Genomic DNA, 16,872 nt, shown 5'->3' with positions numbered 1-16,872 from the left:
ATAACATTCAAACTTTAGAATCTTTGATCAGGTGAACCAAGGTCAACCAAGGTTTGCAGAAGTCATAATTCAGGTTTCCTCCTCGTCACCAATAAATCCTTTCACGCTCACATTCACTCCTATGGTCAATTTAGAGCCTCCAGTTTATCAAACCCCAGTCTGCATGTCTTTGGACTGTGGGAGGAAGATGGAGAACGTGGGGAGAATGTTCAAACTCCACACAAAAAACACCACACCACCATGCAGCCCCCTCCTCATAGTTTTAATATTAATTCCAGAAATTAAAAATGATGCTATAATCATCTTTTTTTCACTAGAAAGGGTTAACCCTACTGAAATATACTAGTGCTGAATCTATTTAAACTGTCTTACAATCATCTTGCCTGAAATTGGGCTGCTATATAGGCAATACATCAAAAGAGTAATATTGTCTCCGAGTATTGGTGCAGCAACCTGACGGTGTGAACCTGCAGCACACTCTGTGGGTGGTTGTGTCTGCAGCTCCTGCCGCTAGTGGGCATCCTCAGGCCAGCACATGGAGCACAGAGGGGAACGCAGCACTGCATTCCTCTTGTCAAACACTGACAGGAGCCAGCTGGAGCCTGGAAGCTTACCACTCTGCTTGGGCTGGGCTGCAGACGAGAGCAGAGAAGGGGGTGTGAGGGAGGGAGGGATGGAGGAGGCAGAACAAGAGGGAGGAAAAGTCGAACTGGGCAGGGCTGCAGTTTAATCACTCCTGCCTGTCTGCCTGGTACAGAGTTAGAGAGAGAGAGAGAGAGAGAGAGAGGAGAGGACCTGGGTGTTTCATTTCTGCCACCCAGCAGTGTGAAGAATGTGTTGGCTGTTGACTCAGTGGATCATGGGGGGAAGGAGGCTGATGCTGCTGCTGCTGTGCTGCTGCTGTGGGCCCTGGGGGCTGACAGGTACAGTATGGTACAGCCCTTTTGAATACTACATTAACAAAGAAGGGAATTGCATGCATGTGTGTGAGGGTGAAGTCTTGGCACGGGAGAAGATGAACAGCTTTAGGGTTCCTTGAGTGTAGAGTATTTTAAAGGACTATGTTAATGCAAGTTGACTGCTGCTGCCAGGGCTTAATGTTGAATGCAGTGTGACGAGGAGGCTCTGACTACAGAAACCGTTAGGATAGACCTGTGTGTGTGTGTGTGTGTGTGTGTGTGTGTGTGTGTGTGTGGCAGGCTGACAAGCATATAGCGCAATATGTCAGTGTCTAACTGATGCAGTCAGTATGACATATACTGCATGGTTTAAATGCATTAACGAACGAAGACTGGAAATCCAATTCACCTGTATTTGTGGCAATTAGAGGCTATTTCCTCCATTAATTTCCTCATCAGCGAATGACACTGATCTAAATATTCATGCCGTGCCTCAAAAAATATGCACACACCTAGCTCTGTTATATCTTATATAGTCGTTTACTCTAGTTTGACTTTCCAGGATCCCAGTGCTGTGCCCTTGTTGCTTGAATGAATTTCCAGATTTTAAATATGACTTCCTTTATGATTTGAAGTTTGTTGTAGTCATGGACTAAGACCTGAACTTCAACAACCACATTATAACAATTATGTAGTCAGCCTACCATCACCTAAAGAATATATCAAGGTTTAAATGACTTGAAAAACTTGCAATCAATACATTCATCTTCAGCAGACTGGACTACTGTATCTGTGTCCTCACAGGTCTCCCTAAAAAACAAAGCACTGAATGCCAAATTGATCTTCTGCTTTGATATGAACCATTAAGACAGGTCTGCTTTCTGTCCCCAGAGTCAGAACTAAACAAAGCCGTTCAGTTTTTATGCTCCACATGTCTGGAATAAACATATCTGAAGACTTTTCTGTTGGCCGCTGCCTTTCAGTAAATAAGCAATTTTTACATTTTCTCTTGTACTGCATTGTAACTTTTATCACCTGCCTTATTCTACTTCGGCATGTTTTTATTTTCTCTTTTTAATGAATGTAATTTTGCATGTGTTTCTTTCCAATGCTTTTAAATGTTTTATGTAAAGCACTTTGAAATGTGCTATACAAAAACAAATAAACTTGCCTTGCCTTGTTTTGTTTTTGTGTCTTTGTTTGTGGATAAAAAGAAAGTCTGTTGTTAAAATGAAATGCTAAATGAGTGTCTCCCCATGCAGGCGTACACTGTGAGGTGGACATCAACGAGTGTGACAGTTATCCCTGCCAGAATGGCGCCACGTGCGAAGATGCTGCCAACTCCTATAGGTGTTACTGCCCGATGCCAGAGCCTGGCCAGGAACCCTGGGGTGGGCGAGACTGTGACGTCCGCCTGGTTGGCTGCCAACAGCACCAGTGTCAACACAAAGCAGGTTGTGACCCAATGTTGACTGATGATGGAGAGCACAGCTACACCTGCCTGTGTCCGCCCGGCTGGAACGGAGAACGCTGCAACACCTCAACCACCTTCTCCTTCAACATGGAGGGCTACATCCACATGCAGCTGCCAATTTCTGAAAACAGGACTAGGCGAGAGACTGAAGACCATAATCACGGGCTGCACATGCAGCTCAGATTCAAGAGCACTCTGCCTGACATGGTGCTGTACTACCGGGGCACCATGGAGCGATTTGTCTCCTTGGAGCTACTTAGTGGCTCCCTCCAGGCCAGGGTGAAGTCAGGGAAGGTGTTGCATGTCATTTACCCTGGTCAAGTCAATAATGGAGACTGGCACCAGGTCTCTGTGACCATGGATGAGAGGCTGGTCCTCACTGTAAAAGGACTTGGCTGTGAGGAAGGGTGCCAGGTGAAGAATGAAGGCCACAACCATCTGATCTTTCTTCAGCCCAGCTCGTTTCAACAGCTGTATGTAGGAGGGGCACCGCAGGAATATTTAGGCCGGACGTCCAGTGGTAGGGGGTTCATTGGCTGTATGGAGGACCTCTATGTTGACCATAAGCTGCTTCTGCCTCAGGATCTCATCAGAGAGGAGAACCAGGGTCTGGAACTGGGATGCACCAAAAAAGACTGGTGTCAGGATGACCCATGCATGCAGCGTGGGCAGTGCGCGGACATGTGGGTTCATGCCAGATGTCAGTGTCACCGTCCCTACTATGGAGAGAGCTGTGAGAAAGGTGAGGGTAGTTATAGGTTTGCAGGAATACACTGTACTTTTACAGCAAACATACTTGTGTTTCCTTATGACCTATGAGACAACCATATACTTTTGGTATGCCTCTCAGAGCGATAATCCTGTTTTTTGGTGATGGGTGTGACACATCAAAATATATGAATTAAGGCTGAACTTCCTCCTCTCGAACAATCAATGAACACTGGTTAGACAACACTAGATTATCAAAGCCTGAGCTTTGTTACCTCTTCTGGATTTAGGTTGGCTCTTACTGCTGTTTCACACTGCCATCATGGAAAATTAGAGTAATAACAAACAAACATACAAAATATCTGTTAGTGTAATGGAATGTGTTAATCTTGAGATACAAAACAGTTCCCACTTAAAACTGCATTCATTGGCCCATTTTTTCAGTGGAATACAAAACACAACAATGACATATTATCACCGTATGAACTCTTTTAGGCTAATGTTTTAGACCTGTGCTTTTTTTCACTTGATTCAAACAAGTTTCAACATTTGTCTCTTATTTGGGCTCCAACAATTCCTGAGAAAAAAATATTTATATCTTTAGCTGCTAAATGCTCCACTATGATCACCAGCCAGTTGCTATGTTTGTCTAGTGTTTAGTGCTGAGCAGGTACTGGACAGTGGGTTGCCCAGAGCTTTCTTACTGAAAACAGCTGCCTGCTGTTGCTGGAAACATTGAAAAGAGCAGCGAGACTGAACTACGATAGTAAAGTTGAACCTTGTAAAACCAAAACAACTATCTGAAAGAGGTTAAAATACTCTGTAGAGCTTAGGCGAAGTGCAAAGTTATCATAATCATAATCCGTATGGGCCTAGCTTCAATAACACAAGTACACACTGCTCATAATGCAGATGAGAGAATCTTTTTGTTCAAAACTTCATTATACCTTTTATTTTTTTCTGTTCAAAATTCTGCTGAAGTCCAAGCCCAGACACACAAGATGTTATGAAAGTTTGCCTTGTGACTGTAAACTGTCTATAAGTGTAGCATATACCAGTGTTGGGATGAAATTCTGACAACCTTTTGCTTCTCACTCCCAACTCAGAGTACCCATCGTGGACTTTTGGCCATGAGAACACCACCAGCTACTCTGCCTTCAATATCTCAGAAACCCATGGAGAAAACTTCACTGTTTCCTTTTTAATGCGCTCCCTCAAACACAATGGCCTGCTCCTGCAGTTCAGACGAGAGGGAAAGCCATACCTGACGATCTATTTGAAGGAAGGCACTGTTGCTATCTACAGCCCTCACACAACACTGCTGACAGAGGCTAAGTTTGTCACTAATGGCAGCAATAATTTGGTGACTGTTAAGGTACACCATGGCCATGTCGTCTTCCCCAGAGCGGGAAACCATCGTGCCTTAGGGAATGTGAGCATAGAGGCAGGGGATGTTGTGTATGTTGGGGGTCTCCCAGTGAGCAAGAGCATGAACGCCTGGGGTGGAAACTTCAAAGGGTGCATGCAGGACATTCGGCTGGACCACAAGCATCTGACTACTGAGGATCATCCAGAGAAGATGGAGGTTTACCAGGCAAGCACAGAGGAGAACATGCTGCCAGGATGCCAAAGTGATGACACATGCAAGGTAAAAGAGAAATACAGCTGTTGTACGCTCATTATTTTAACAACAGAAAAATTCTGAAATGTATGCCGCCCCTCAAGATGATGTGGCATGGAGAGTTTTGATGTTAACATTTATGATTTTGATTGATAGTTTTGTATGAGAGTATAATATCCCACATGGTAATTCCAAACAGCATTTGGCCTAAATCAATTAGTATTTACTCCACTTGGTTCCAGTACCCCAGTTTTTCTTTGAAATATCAGAAAGAATATTTTCTTCATTCATTTACAAATTCTGGATGCTACCATGCTGTATTACCATTTCTGCAGAAGTACAGCTCAGGTCTTGAAGTGTTGGACAAGTGGGGGGTTTGAGCTGTTGGTGGTGCTAGATGTAAATGTATGGGAATAACACAGCCATTAGAATAGTCTGTACCAAATTTGATTACAGTCCATCTGACAAACCAACATTGTCTTACTATCACTACAGCTATTAAGTACATGGACACATGATGTAGTTAGGCAGACTGCAGCACATTTCCATGTGTAGCCAGTGTTTATTGCCACAACCCTATTAACTCGGCCTGGTTTTGAATCTCTCTGGTCTGCAAGTTACCACACAACCAGTCCTCTCTGCAGCTTTAACCCCTGCGGTCACATCAGGTGAGAGATTTTACAAGTGATCATGTAATCCACCCATCTGTGTTTGTCTGTGCACAGGATGAGCCCTGTTCCAATGGTGGACAGTGTCAGGTCACGTGGAATGACTTCAAGTGTGAATGTTCCATCAGCTACTCAGGCCGGCTGTGTGAGACACGTCTATGGTGCATCGACAACCCTTGTTTTGATGCAGTGCGCTGTGTGGACCTACAGGATGGTTATGAGTGTAAGTAATCCCTTGGTAGTGATTATCACTGTCTTCATCACAGCAAGGCAAGTCAAGTTCAGTCAGGTCAAGTTTATTTGTTTAACTCTCAGTCTTTGTGGTGAAATGTTTCTGAAGGGCCAATTCACATTAATGGTATTGACAACGTTCCAACCTTAGACCCTCACTGACAACAAAAGAAAAGCTTGTTAGTACAAGAGCGGTAAGAAATGGATAGTCTCAATTTTCAAAGCTGCTCACATAGTGTTCTCCTCCCAAAGGTTTGACTGAAGCCATTTTCCAGGACAACTCTCTCCAGTATGTTGCCAACAGTTCCCTGCTGACCCCTGTAACTAACATCACAATGGATATACGAACGCGAGATGAGAATGGGATCTTGTTGCGGGCCACCAGTAGCGCCGAGGTCTTCTGCCTGGCTCTGCTCAACTCTTCTCTGCTGGTCAAGCTGGACAGCGGCGAGAGTGCAGAGCTGCTGGCCTTTACAAGTGACAGGATCATCGCAGACGGAGCGTGGCACCACATCCAGCTGACCATGGTCGACCCCACACAATCAGCATCCCGCTGGCGCCTTACTGTAGATGGAGAAAGAGTAGGTGGCAGCTTCGGCGTTGGCGGCAACCTCAACTTCCTAAATGATACGATAATCTGGCTGGCTGAGAAATACACTGGATGTTTAGGGGAAGTGAGAATGGGTGGAATCTACCTGCCACTCATTAATGTACCAGATGCCCCACAGATGAGCCGCTTCTCCAGACTGGGTGGCCATGAGCCAACAATAGGATGCCAGGGTGCACCAATATGTGATTCCCAGCCCTGCCTCAACCAGGGTGAGTGTCAGGATCAGTTTTTTGAGTTTAACTGCAGCTGCAGTGCAGGATGGGAGGGGAAGCTGTGTGAGACAGAGATAAACGAGTGCTCTTCGGGTCCCTGTGTCTACGGCACATGTAAAGACCTCCTGGCAGACTACCAGTGTGACTGTGAGCCTGGATACAAAGGGAAGGACTGTCAAGAGGAGGTGGATAATTGTCTGGAGTTCGGCTGTGTGAATGGAGGAACCTGCGTGGAAAATGTGGGAATTCACACGTGTTCCTGTCCTCATGGCTTTGTCGGAAAGCGCTGCCAGTGAGTACTGACCTCTCTCTAGTGCACATTTTAGACCTGTTTTGTGTTGGAAATCTTCTGAAAACTCACATTTCCCTTCCCTTATCCCTCCCTCATTTTGGTTGTGAAAATATCTGTCTTTTTCTTTACTACATTACAAGTAGTAAAGAACAAGTAATTCATTTCCACGATTACTCTACAGTCACAGGAATTCTGTCAATTGTCTTTAAGTTTTTTGTATTGAATAGTAATATAGTAGATAATAAGGCACAATCCCTTGATTTACATGTAAAAGTCCAATATTTAGGGTATGGAAACAGTTGTATATGTCTTGTTCTATAATGACCTTGGAGACAACTCCTGAAAAAATTGCCAATTTAATTTGTTTGTTTTTGTTAATTAAAAAATGACAGGCATGGCATTTAAAAGACAGGCATGTACATATCAAATGGGTTCTTCAGGTGTGACAAAGCCCAATTTCACTCCCAATTCCTTTCATTGAGGAACCAGGATAGAAGTATTCAACTACAATAAAGTGTCTTTGCTTCATTGGTTTTGCGGTTTAATCTGACTGAACTTCTTGATACTATCTAGCATCCTGCCAGTTTGAGGGAAGAGTTGGGATATGACCTCTGTTTGAGAAAATATATTTTGTTAACATTCTTGCCCATGCTATTTGACTGCTGTTTGACTGCACCTACAAAATAACACAAGTAGCAGAAATGGAAGGAAGACATGTTTCACCAGAAGGGTTAGGGTTAGGGTTGGGTTTACAACTCATGGAATGCTGTTGTTGTTCATAGTGTGACTGTGATCCTCCTTCATGTGTTCAGTTCAGTTTGTTTTAGAAATGTGCTGAATGAACTGTTAGTGTGACTTAATGCAAGTCACCATCAGAGACTGCATCCTCCAAAATGATCACAAGGTTGAGTCAATGTCTCTTTGAAACCTTTTCATACTGAACATTTTTACCTTCATGAAGGAGGATTCATTACCAGACTGTTGTATTAGACTGCATTCGTTTAGCTAGGTGTACCTAATAAACTCACAACTGGGTGCATAATATGATAGAGGATATGTTTGTGTGTCCATTAGGTGGCGTTTCCCTCCAGTGACATGTGATGCAAACACAAAATGTCTTAATGGAGGGGTTTGTATAGGAGGCGACTCGGGAGGGAACTGCACCTGCAGGCCGGGATACACTGGAGACAGGTGAGAGTAGCACACTGCACCCACCTCACCACGCACCTGCAGCTGAGGAGAAAGTGTATCTGAACCACATCCGTGTGTGTGTGTGTGTGTGTGTGTGTGTGAGTGTGAGTGAGAGAGAGAGTGAACAGCTGCTCTGTCAGTCAGCATTGTATTAAAACCCTACTGATGTGTTTCAGGTGCGAGACAGAAATAGACGAGTGTGAGTCCAGCCCTTGTCTCAACGGTGCCACCTGTCTGGACAGACTCAACCACTTCAAGTGTGTGTGTGTGCCGGGCTTCAGCGGCACGCTGTGCGAGAGCAATGTAGGTCACACTGACATTACAATGAGTTAATTTCCTTTAATATAGCCATCATGTAGAAATAGTAAATTACACATGCAAATGATAGAGTGCAGTTTAAAATACTTAAGACATAAAAATAGCATTAACATTATTTTAATCTCACAGTGTATTGCCCCACTTCATGGATTGTCAAGTATATTTCTTTTGGCATTTTTCTTCATTAGATAGCGATAGCATGTATGCCAATCTGGTATGTGTATCAAACATTCAGCTACAGCATCAGGTCAGATTTTAATGTGTTTTCTATATGAGCATGTGAGAGAATAGAGATCTGGATGGTGAACCACAGAATTGACAAGTATAGCTTGCATGGTGTTAAGCTAATTGTAGAGTGTACGACAGAATTTACTGATACAAAGATGCAACTCATTAACCTACAGTATCTAAGGTGTGCTAATACGGTAATTCAGTGTGATGAATGTGAAAAATATAAACATTCACATCCAAAATATAATAGAGAATATGAGGCTGAAGTGCTTTGGATTTAAATCATGGAATGATGTCATTGAGGGGTAGAATGTTGAGCTCAATAGAGTTAGTATTTAGAGAGGGTGGTCCCAGGACAAGTCACTTGACCCTATATTGCCCCTGACGGCAGTGCCAGTAGTGTATGCATGATTTGTGATCGAAAAAGAATCCCTACAATCGCTCCACGAATGGATTCATGTGAAAAGCCACACAACAATCTATTAAAACTTACATTTCAGATGTGATGGTTTTGAACAACACTTTATGGCCTATGCACTTACAGAAAGAGGAGCATATGGAGCGAGTTCCCTGGCTGGTGGTGACCATCCCTCTGACCACCCTGTGTGTGTTACTGGCCATCCTGGTGGTGTTTTTCCTCATCATGACGGCGCGGAAGAAGCGCCAGTCGGAGGGCACGTACAGCCCCAGCTCACAGGAGGTAGCAGGTGCCAGGCTGGAGATGGGCAGCGTCCTCAAAGTGCCCCCAGAAGAGAGGCTGATCTGAGTCCTGCAGTTCTGCCTCGCAGCCTTACATCCAGTGGATGTAGTGTGTCTACAGTATCTAAAGGGCCTAGAGAACATGTGCTCTGCAGTGTCAAACTGCTGGGCTCTCCTGCCCTACAGGAAAAAAAGATGGAGGATAAGTCAACGATCCTCCGTCTGGGAAAACTACTGATGTTGAAGCCTCAGAGGTGGACAGGTAAAGGCCAGAGGTTAGAGAGGGGCAGTCGGCTCATTACTCAATCTGTCCTGTCAGGGGCGGTGTGGATGTCCCCTTGTAAGGTTAAGTGTTGAAGACAATCTCAAGCTTGATTCACATGGGACCAAAGGCCAACAAGGAGCACATGTACTAAAGGAATGCCCCAAACCTGTGGGTACTGAGAAGTGTATTCACACAGACTGGTTCAGCAAAGCAAAACCTTATTTGAATTGAAAACCTTCCTCTGCAGATTCCACATCTGACTCTGTTTAGCATGACAGGGGAAAGAGGAATGTGTAGATGGAGGAAAAATACATCTGAAACAAATTACATTTAAATCTGCATGAGAATAGAGTTTAAAATAAAGTTAAGCATACATATTATCAGGGGAACCCTTTCTTACATGCTTGCTGTAATAGTATAACTTGCATATACAAGGAGACATAAATTAATTTGAATGCAGGGTTTATCTCGTTAGAGGTCCCTTGTTCATGATACTCCTGCATTTGTTCAACTCTGATGCCATAATCGGCTCTGCCACTTGATTTTTATCTCTTTTGAAGGCAAATTTGTTATTTCAGCTCTTTTGTCTGATTGGATTAACTTTTCCTTTGCTGAATCAGATTTTTCTTTTTAAATTTACAATCTTGTCTCAACCACTGGTTTTCAATAATACTCGTTAGTGGGAGGAGAGCATCCTCAGGTTGAATGCAGTTGTCTTCCATCATGTGTCTGCAGGCTGTCATTCCCCCAGACCCCACCAGCCTCTGCTACGAGTAGCCTCCTCCTTATCAACCTGCTGCTGCAGTCTGCACTGTGAATGGAAAGATGCAAACCGTGAGGAACTCTCCTGAATGTGCAGATTTCTGTAGATTCTGCAGGCGTCAAGAAATGTTGTTGCTGTATTACATTGTCAGTGTGCACTGTATGGATAACAGGTTAACCCCTTTACCCATTTCTGTTACAGAGTGAAATTCTGAATCTTTTATCCATATCTTTGTGTTGAGTAGAAGGTGTTGCTGCAGTTTGTCACTGTATTTTTATTTTTCATCTTCAATGTAAACAGTATTTCATTGTAGAGATCTTATTTTTGTGGTCACAGTAGGTCACATCAGTATTTGTGGAAAATAATAACTTCAGACTGTGTCAGAAACAAAAAAGCGAGAAAGAACGTCTCCTTGGATTATAATTGATTTAAAGAAATACTTAAATATCATTTGGAAATAGGGTTTTTCAGTTCTGTCCAGGGGTGAATCAATCTCTATGTGTGAAACATGGAGCCGCAGGCAAATACAGTTAGCCTGGCTCTGTTCAGAGTAAAAACATACACCTATCTATTGAATTGAATTGAATTTCATTCGTATAGCCGCAAATCACAGCATACATTATCCCAAGGCACTTTACATAGTACGTCGAGACCTTACAATATTACAGAGAAACCCAACAGTTGAATATCAGTCAGTAAACACATTTGAGCTGTTTCATCCGCACACAAACAGAAATGTAAAATTACTGTTTGTAATTAAAGAACGACTCTGGTGACTGTGCAGTGAGGTTGTAAGGGACTTAAACTAAAACCAGAAAGTATTTTTTTCACATTTCTGTTGATGCACAGATAAAACAAACCATATCCAAAATGTTACCTGGTGAACTTTACAGGTGCTTGCAGGCATATTATTTATGAAAGTCACAATTGACAACTGAATATGAATGAGTAAAACACTGGTTAATGTAGTATTGTTGGTATTCGTATTATTGTCTTTTTAAAAAGGAGGATTTTGAACATGATCTGTGGAGTCACATTTACTGTGGGGTTGGCAACACTGTCCACACACTTCACCTGTTTTATTTTTGAAGGCTCTTAGTTCCAATGAAAACAAATCTTAGTGCTACAGCTTACAGTAAGATGTTAGAAAATATAGTTCTTCCATCTACAGTACATGACACCACATTGTATTTGTCCTATCCCTTTGTCTGCATGACACAAAGCCAGGTGCTAAAAGAATTGTGTTCTTCCCAGTTTGCCTGACCTCAACCACACAGACTGTGAGTGAGACCTCATCAGCCAACATCAGTGTGCAGCTTCACTAGAATGGGAGGGAATCCCTGCTGCAGCTGGTGGAAAGGCTGAACTGTGAACAGTGACGGTTGTATAGCTACACATACCTGCCCATGAGTTAAAATGTGTAGAATGATCCTGTGTCCACATACATCTGACCATGACGTATACCTTTAATGAGGGTGAAAAGAGTTCTATATCTATTAGAGGACATGCTTCAGTGAAACATCTACCTATTGCAGAAGGCAACATGTTTTATGTTTCATTGTAAATGCAGAAATTAGATGAATAATGAAAAGAAAGTAAATACAACACAAGTCTGACCAATGTAAGCATAAAGGGTAAATGTACCATTATAAAAAGTGGCCTCTTTATGAATACATAAAGTACAGTTAAATTAAATTCTCAAAACAGTCAATATGACTAGCAAAGAGAACCAGGTCTTCAGTTCATATCCCCTGTCAACAAAAACTCACAAGTTCCTCCATGTTTACTTGGTGTCAGTGTTACGTTCATTATGTCAGGCTTTTGCCCCAGAGCGATGTTGAACTACAATGAAAGGAACTCAGAACACATGATTTAAGGAAAAAATGTTGCAGCCCTCTGTTTATATGCAGGATTATAATTTGACGGCAGTTTAACATCTATCTGGAGAACAGCAAAGAAAAACAAATGGAAATAAAGCAACACTATGTAACCTTTGATGAGCATCAGTAGCCTCTGCCACTACATGTGGTACTTCATTCTGAGCATGAGCAGCTTATCAGTTTTCATGTACAGAAAACAAAGCCATCCGTCTCTTGACCGGAGACCCGACTGCATCGTCCCACACACTGAACTGAAAAGAATGGCATGGATTCCTCATGATCCCTGGCTTCCTGATGTGGAAGTACTGTTGCTGTGACAAGGCCAATTCCATCCCATTCAATGTTGTTTTTTTCTTTTTACCCAGCTGAGATTTTATATGTTTGTGGTTCACACTCAACCATTATTTATTACTGGCTTTTATATAAGAATTTACTTTCTGTCAATTCCAAATCTCTGTAGGTCATAAGGTCAAGGGACTGTGAGAGATAATATTTCGATACAAATGGGTGTGGTCAAACTCAGTAAACTGTTATTTCCCAATTTTCCACACTGCGGTTGCGTCTCCCACTATGTCTGTGAGGATGCAGGTCAGAAATCACTTAATGCTCCTTTAAAATGAGTGTTTGTATGAATGTACAGTATGTGCATGGTGAGTCGTATGTGCCTTCATGCTCTTCTGCATCAATGAAACCCATTTTCAGACGGATTCAAGCCTTTGTGTCGACTGTACTGGAGGTCACTGACAGAAACCTCATAGTGATTTCTACTCAAATATTCACATGGGGTTCAACACATGATGGTGTAACAGACATACAGTGTTACGATACTGATCAGATGATACATATCCCAGCTATGTACAAAGGATTTTACACTGGAGTTGTTTTTACCTAAGCTGTACCATGCACAGCCACTGTATTGATCAGTACATGATGAGTTCTATTCCAAAATAATACACTACACAGTAAACTTTGTTTTAGTTTTTTTTTCCAGATTGTAGATTGTGTTGCAAAAGGAACGAGCTACAACTTGTACTGTAACTCTGCAACTCACTAATGCTCATATTATGACTGACAATGTCTTACAATTTGCTACTATTTGGAGCTGAAAGTAATTTGGAAATATTCAGATCCAGTTTCCAGCCTCATTTTGGAATTTAACTCATCTGTACCGAGAGCTCGATATGAAGAGGTGTTTATGTTTTTTCTGTGACGTAAGATGTATACTTTTCATTAAAATGATGTGTGTATAGTGGGAAGCGCCATTGAAATTGCAATCAAAATTGTTAGATATGAAACATGTCTTAAATTTTTTAGAAAAAATAAAACCCAAATAGATGAAAATGGATTGATATTTTGGCTTAATTTCATAATGAGTGGTGCTGTTAGGTTTGGGGTTTTGTGTTTGGACCCAGAATGCAGAGAGAAGGCAGGGATGGTTTCAAAGGTGTTTATTGAGAAAAAACTAAAATTCTCTGAGGAAGCGGCTGGAGGCAGGTGGTGCCAGTTGAGGGCTGGCGAAGCAGGTGAAGAAGGTAAACAGACCAGAAGAGTCAGGGGAGCTGAGAGATGGAGAACGCTGGCACACTGGAAACTGTGCACATGGAAAAAAACTCAGGTTACGATAAACACAGAAGCACAGAACACTACCGACTGCATCGGGATAATCGGTGGCAGGAGGCTTTTATGTGGAGGGATAACGAGAAGAGTTCCAGGTGCACCTTGTTAGACAGACCGAGCTCAGCCGGCCACGCCCTCAGCTGCCCCCAAACTGCCTGAGAGGAAACAGAAAAACTAAAAGAAACTCCACCATGACAGGTGCTGTGGTAATTTAAACATCCAGTTTTTAAAAAACAGCAGTGTGATTGACAAAGATGATATTTAGTTTTCAGTTGGAAAAAAGGAAACTTGATATTCAAAGATTATCTAAACTGAATTTTATTGCTTCACCAATATGGAGATAAGACAATATCATATATTCCCCTAAAAGAAAAGAAATAGATCAGATGAACTTTATACCCCCTCCCTCGTCCCTCTCTTTGAGGCTATGGTGCATTCCTTTGTGTCTCTGAGCGACTCCCACCCACTGTGGCTCCGGCTCGGTCAGAGCTTCTCTTCCTAATGACGGCAGGCAAAGGAGGACAAGCATCCTCCTCCTCCTCCTCGTCATCTTCCTCGTCCTCCCTGTTAGCGGAGGAGCCAGGAATGCTTGCATGAAACCATGAGATTGTTTTTCTACTCCAAAGCAAGTTAGAAAAGGCTTGGGAATTGTTTTAAAAATTAAATAACAGTTCTGTATACAGAACAGGGTATTGTGACAAAGGACACAGTGAGGAAGTGTTGCCAAGTCACATATTTCCCCGGACTGGACTGTGGATGCACATTCCCCACCTCCCATCCACCCCAACCAACTCCCAGCAACTCTGCTGCTGATACAAAATTAAGTGCTAAAAAATGTAGTGCTTTGTTTTTAAAAAAAAAAAAGTTGCCTGAACAATATCCAGCCAGAGATGCTCTTTCTGTATTATACTTTATTTTGCAACTACAACCGTCATCCCCTCTCTCTAGCAGCCCCTTGTGGACTGTGGGTCTCAAACAAGAACAACCCCATTCTTCTCAGTGATAAGTCACATGAAACAATCTCTTGTTGAATTTCAATGAACAGACAATTATTGTTCACCCTAGAAACACTAGCCCTGGAACCAGACGAATTCTGGGAGCTCATTTCATTTGCTCTGCCAGACTACGGTCTGGATCTCCTCCAAGCGAATTCCCGCGGCAGAACACTTGTAGGTCCAATCACAAACCATTATCTGATAATGGGCGGGGTTTATACCATGATGCGGAGAGAAGCGTCTTTTCTAAACGATCCAGACTGCCCACATATGTTAATACATGATTATATGAGAAATTGACACCACGCTGAGTCTAGTTGTGCTGGAGATTTTTTACTGTTCAGAGATTTTTTTTGTCTCCACAGTCGCCAAGTGCTGCTCATTGTGGGAACTGTTGTTTCTCTGTAATATTGTGAGGTCTCGACCTCACTGTGTAATGTGCATTGAGATAATGATTTGGTGCTATACAAATAAAATTAATTCCATTTGATTTAAAAATTAAAGCACCCCAATCTGGAGTTCGCTAACTTCCCTTACAAGCTTCACCAGATACCTCTCATACATACCACAGTTTGCAATCCGACCCCGACACAGTAGACAAACTTTCCATCTCCCAACGACCACATCCCACACGACGTTGCTCGAACCGATGCATCAGTTCCTCTCCTCCCGGAACGGCCCCTCTCTCTTTTTGAGTGACAATGTCTATTTAGAAGAGGGGGTCACATGACCCTGGTTCGCGGAGACCACTCCCCTGCAGCCGCCCCAGGTGCCTTGAATAAGAAGCTCACTCAGACATTTCGTGTCCAATCTAACCGTATGTGACATTTTTGTTATTGTTTGTTTGTCATTGGCAAAAGAGATTTGGTGGGATAATTCATTTAAATAAGATTTGAATGAATGAATGAATGAATGAACTAATGAGATGAAGATGGTATAGATACAGATATTTGTGGTGCAATGTAAGTTGCACCATCTTGTACTAACTAGTATGGCTTCAGGCTCTGAGTCGTGATTATTATTGATGTTTACCATCTATCTGTGTATCTTAATTGTCTCTTAGTTACTTCAAATTTGTATTATTTCATGACAGTGGTGTTTGCCTCTGTTTAATTGTGATTTTTTTTTAACGGTGTAGCCACAGTTTTAAATTATTTCTAGAAAAACTTACAATTTGCTGTCAGCACACTGACATGTCAGCCCTCAGTCGCTCAGACACTGTGTTATATATTGACAATGTGCTATAGCAATAAACTTCATTAGAGTCTCTCCCTGGCCATCAGAGTAGGGTGGAGGTAAACTCCCACCCACCCTTTGCACATCTCCTTCTCCACCCAGCTGCCCCTCGCTCTCCCTGGATGGCTGGCTGGCAAGTGACAGAACTGACAGACGAGGCCTGTTCCTGGGTTAGTATCATGTCAGGGGAAGGGGGGTTGGGGGCCTCCCGGTGTTGTCAGCCATCATGGTGCCAGCTCCAGGTCTAATGAGGGAGACTGCTGCCTCAGCATTGCCTCCCTAGTGTCAGGAATCGTCCGACAAATCAGCAGTGCATCACGGGCCCTGCGCAAATGATATGTTGACAAATGCAGATATTTCACTTTTAATTGACACTAAGAGACAGAGATGATCCGACTGCCAGGGCTTCTGAGGAGACAAGGACAAGACAAGATGGGAGAGAGATATGGAGAGAGCCGGCGAGGGGGAGGGGGCTAAACCAGTGTTGGAGGAAAGAAGATGTTGGAATAGCCTTAGAAGATGTTTAATATTTGCACAGGGTGTCATTTTTTCCGGTGCACCGTGGTTGAAGGGTGCAAAAAGGGGGGTTGAGATTAGGTGTGTGTTTCTGAGACTTGTCAGCGCTGACAGGCGCCTCACAGCTGACTGACTCTTCTAAACCCTGACAACATTGCCTATTCATTTAGCCAGGTGGGCTTTCTCTGTGAACTCCCCCGTCTCAACTCTGCGTGACAAAGGCTGAAGTAGATAACACAATATTCTGCTATCTGCTATTGCTCTTATTGTTTGTATGCTAATTAATTTGTGGGGCTACAAAGGCCTTTCTTTACTGCCACAGGACAGATTAAACAGACAAATCAAAAGGGCAACCCTTGGCACAAAGTTACGCTTGGCGTTAACTATCCTACATCAATTTGTGTTGCAGCAGCTGATACTAGGGACACGATATTCAGTAGTTCAGT

The 16,872-nt window shown here is 42.9% G+C and overlaps 1 protein-coding gene across 1 annotated transcript in view; it reads left to right on the top strand.

Annotated features, from left to right (window-relative positions):
- LOC118314467 (protein crumbs homolog 1-like) overlaps positions 1–13,405 on the top strand; it is a 29,478-nt gene extending 16,073 nt beyond the window's left edge. The window contains exons 7-13 of the mRNA XM_035640947.2: positions 2,162–3,115; positions 4,188–4,729; positions 5,428–5,593; positions 5,854–6,715; positions 7,790–7,906; positions 8,083–8,209; positions 9,000–13,405. Of these exons, the coding sequence (XP_035496840.1) occupies positions 2,162–3,115; positions 4,188–4,729; positions 5,428–5,593; positions 5,854–6,715; positions 7,790–7,906; positions 8,083–8,209; positions 9,000–9,221 (2,990 nt within the window). The 3' untranslated portion in view covers positions 9,222–13,405. The remainder of the gene's footprint in view (positions 1–2,161; positions 3,116–4,187; positions 4,730–5,427; positions 5,594–5,853; positions 6,716–7,789; positions 7,907–8,082; positions 8,210–8,999) is intronic.
- Positions 13,406–16,872: the final 3,467 nt, after the last annotated feature.

This window comes from Scophthalmus maximus, chromosome 3, assembly GCF_022379125.1.
Source record: "Scophthalmus maximus strain ysfricsl-2021 chromosome 3, ASM2237912v1, whole genome shotgun sequence".
NCBI lineage: Eukaryota > Metazoa > Chordata > Actinopteri > Pleuronectiformes > Scophthalmidae > Scophthalmus > Scophthalmus maximus.
This window is presented reverse-complemented; position numbering and strand designations above follow the sequence as displayed.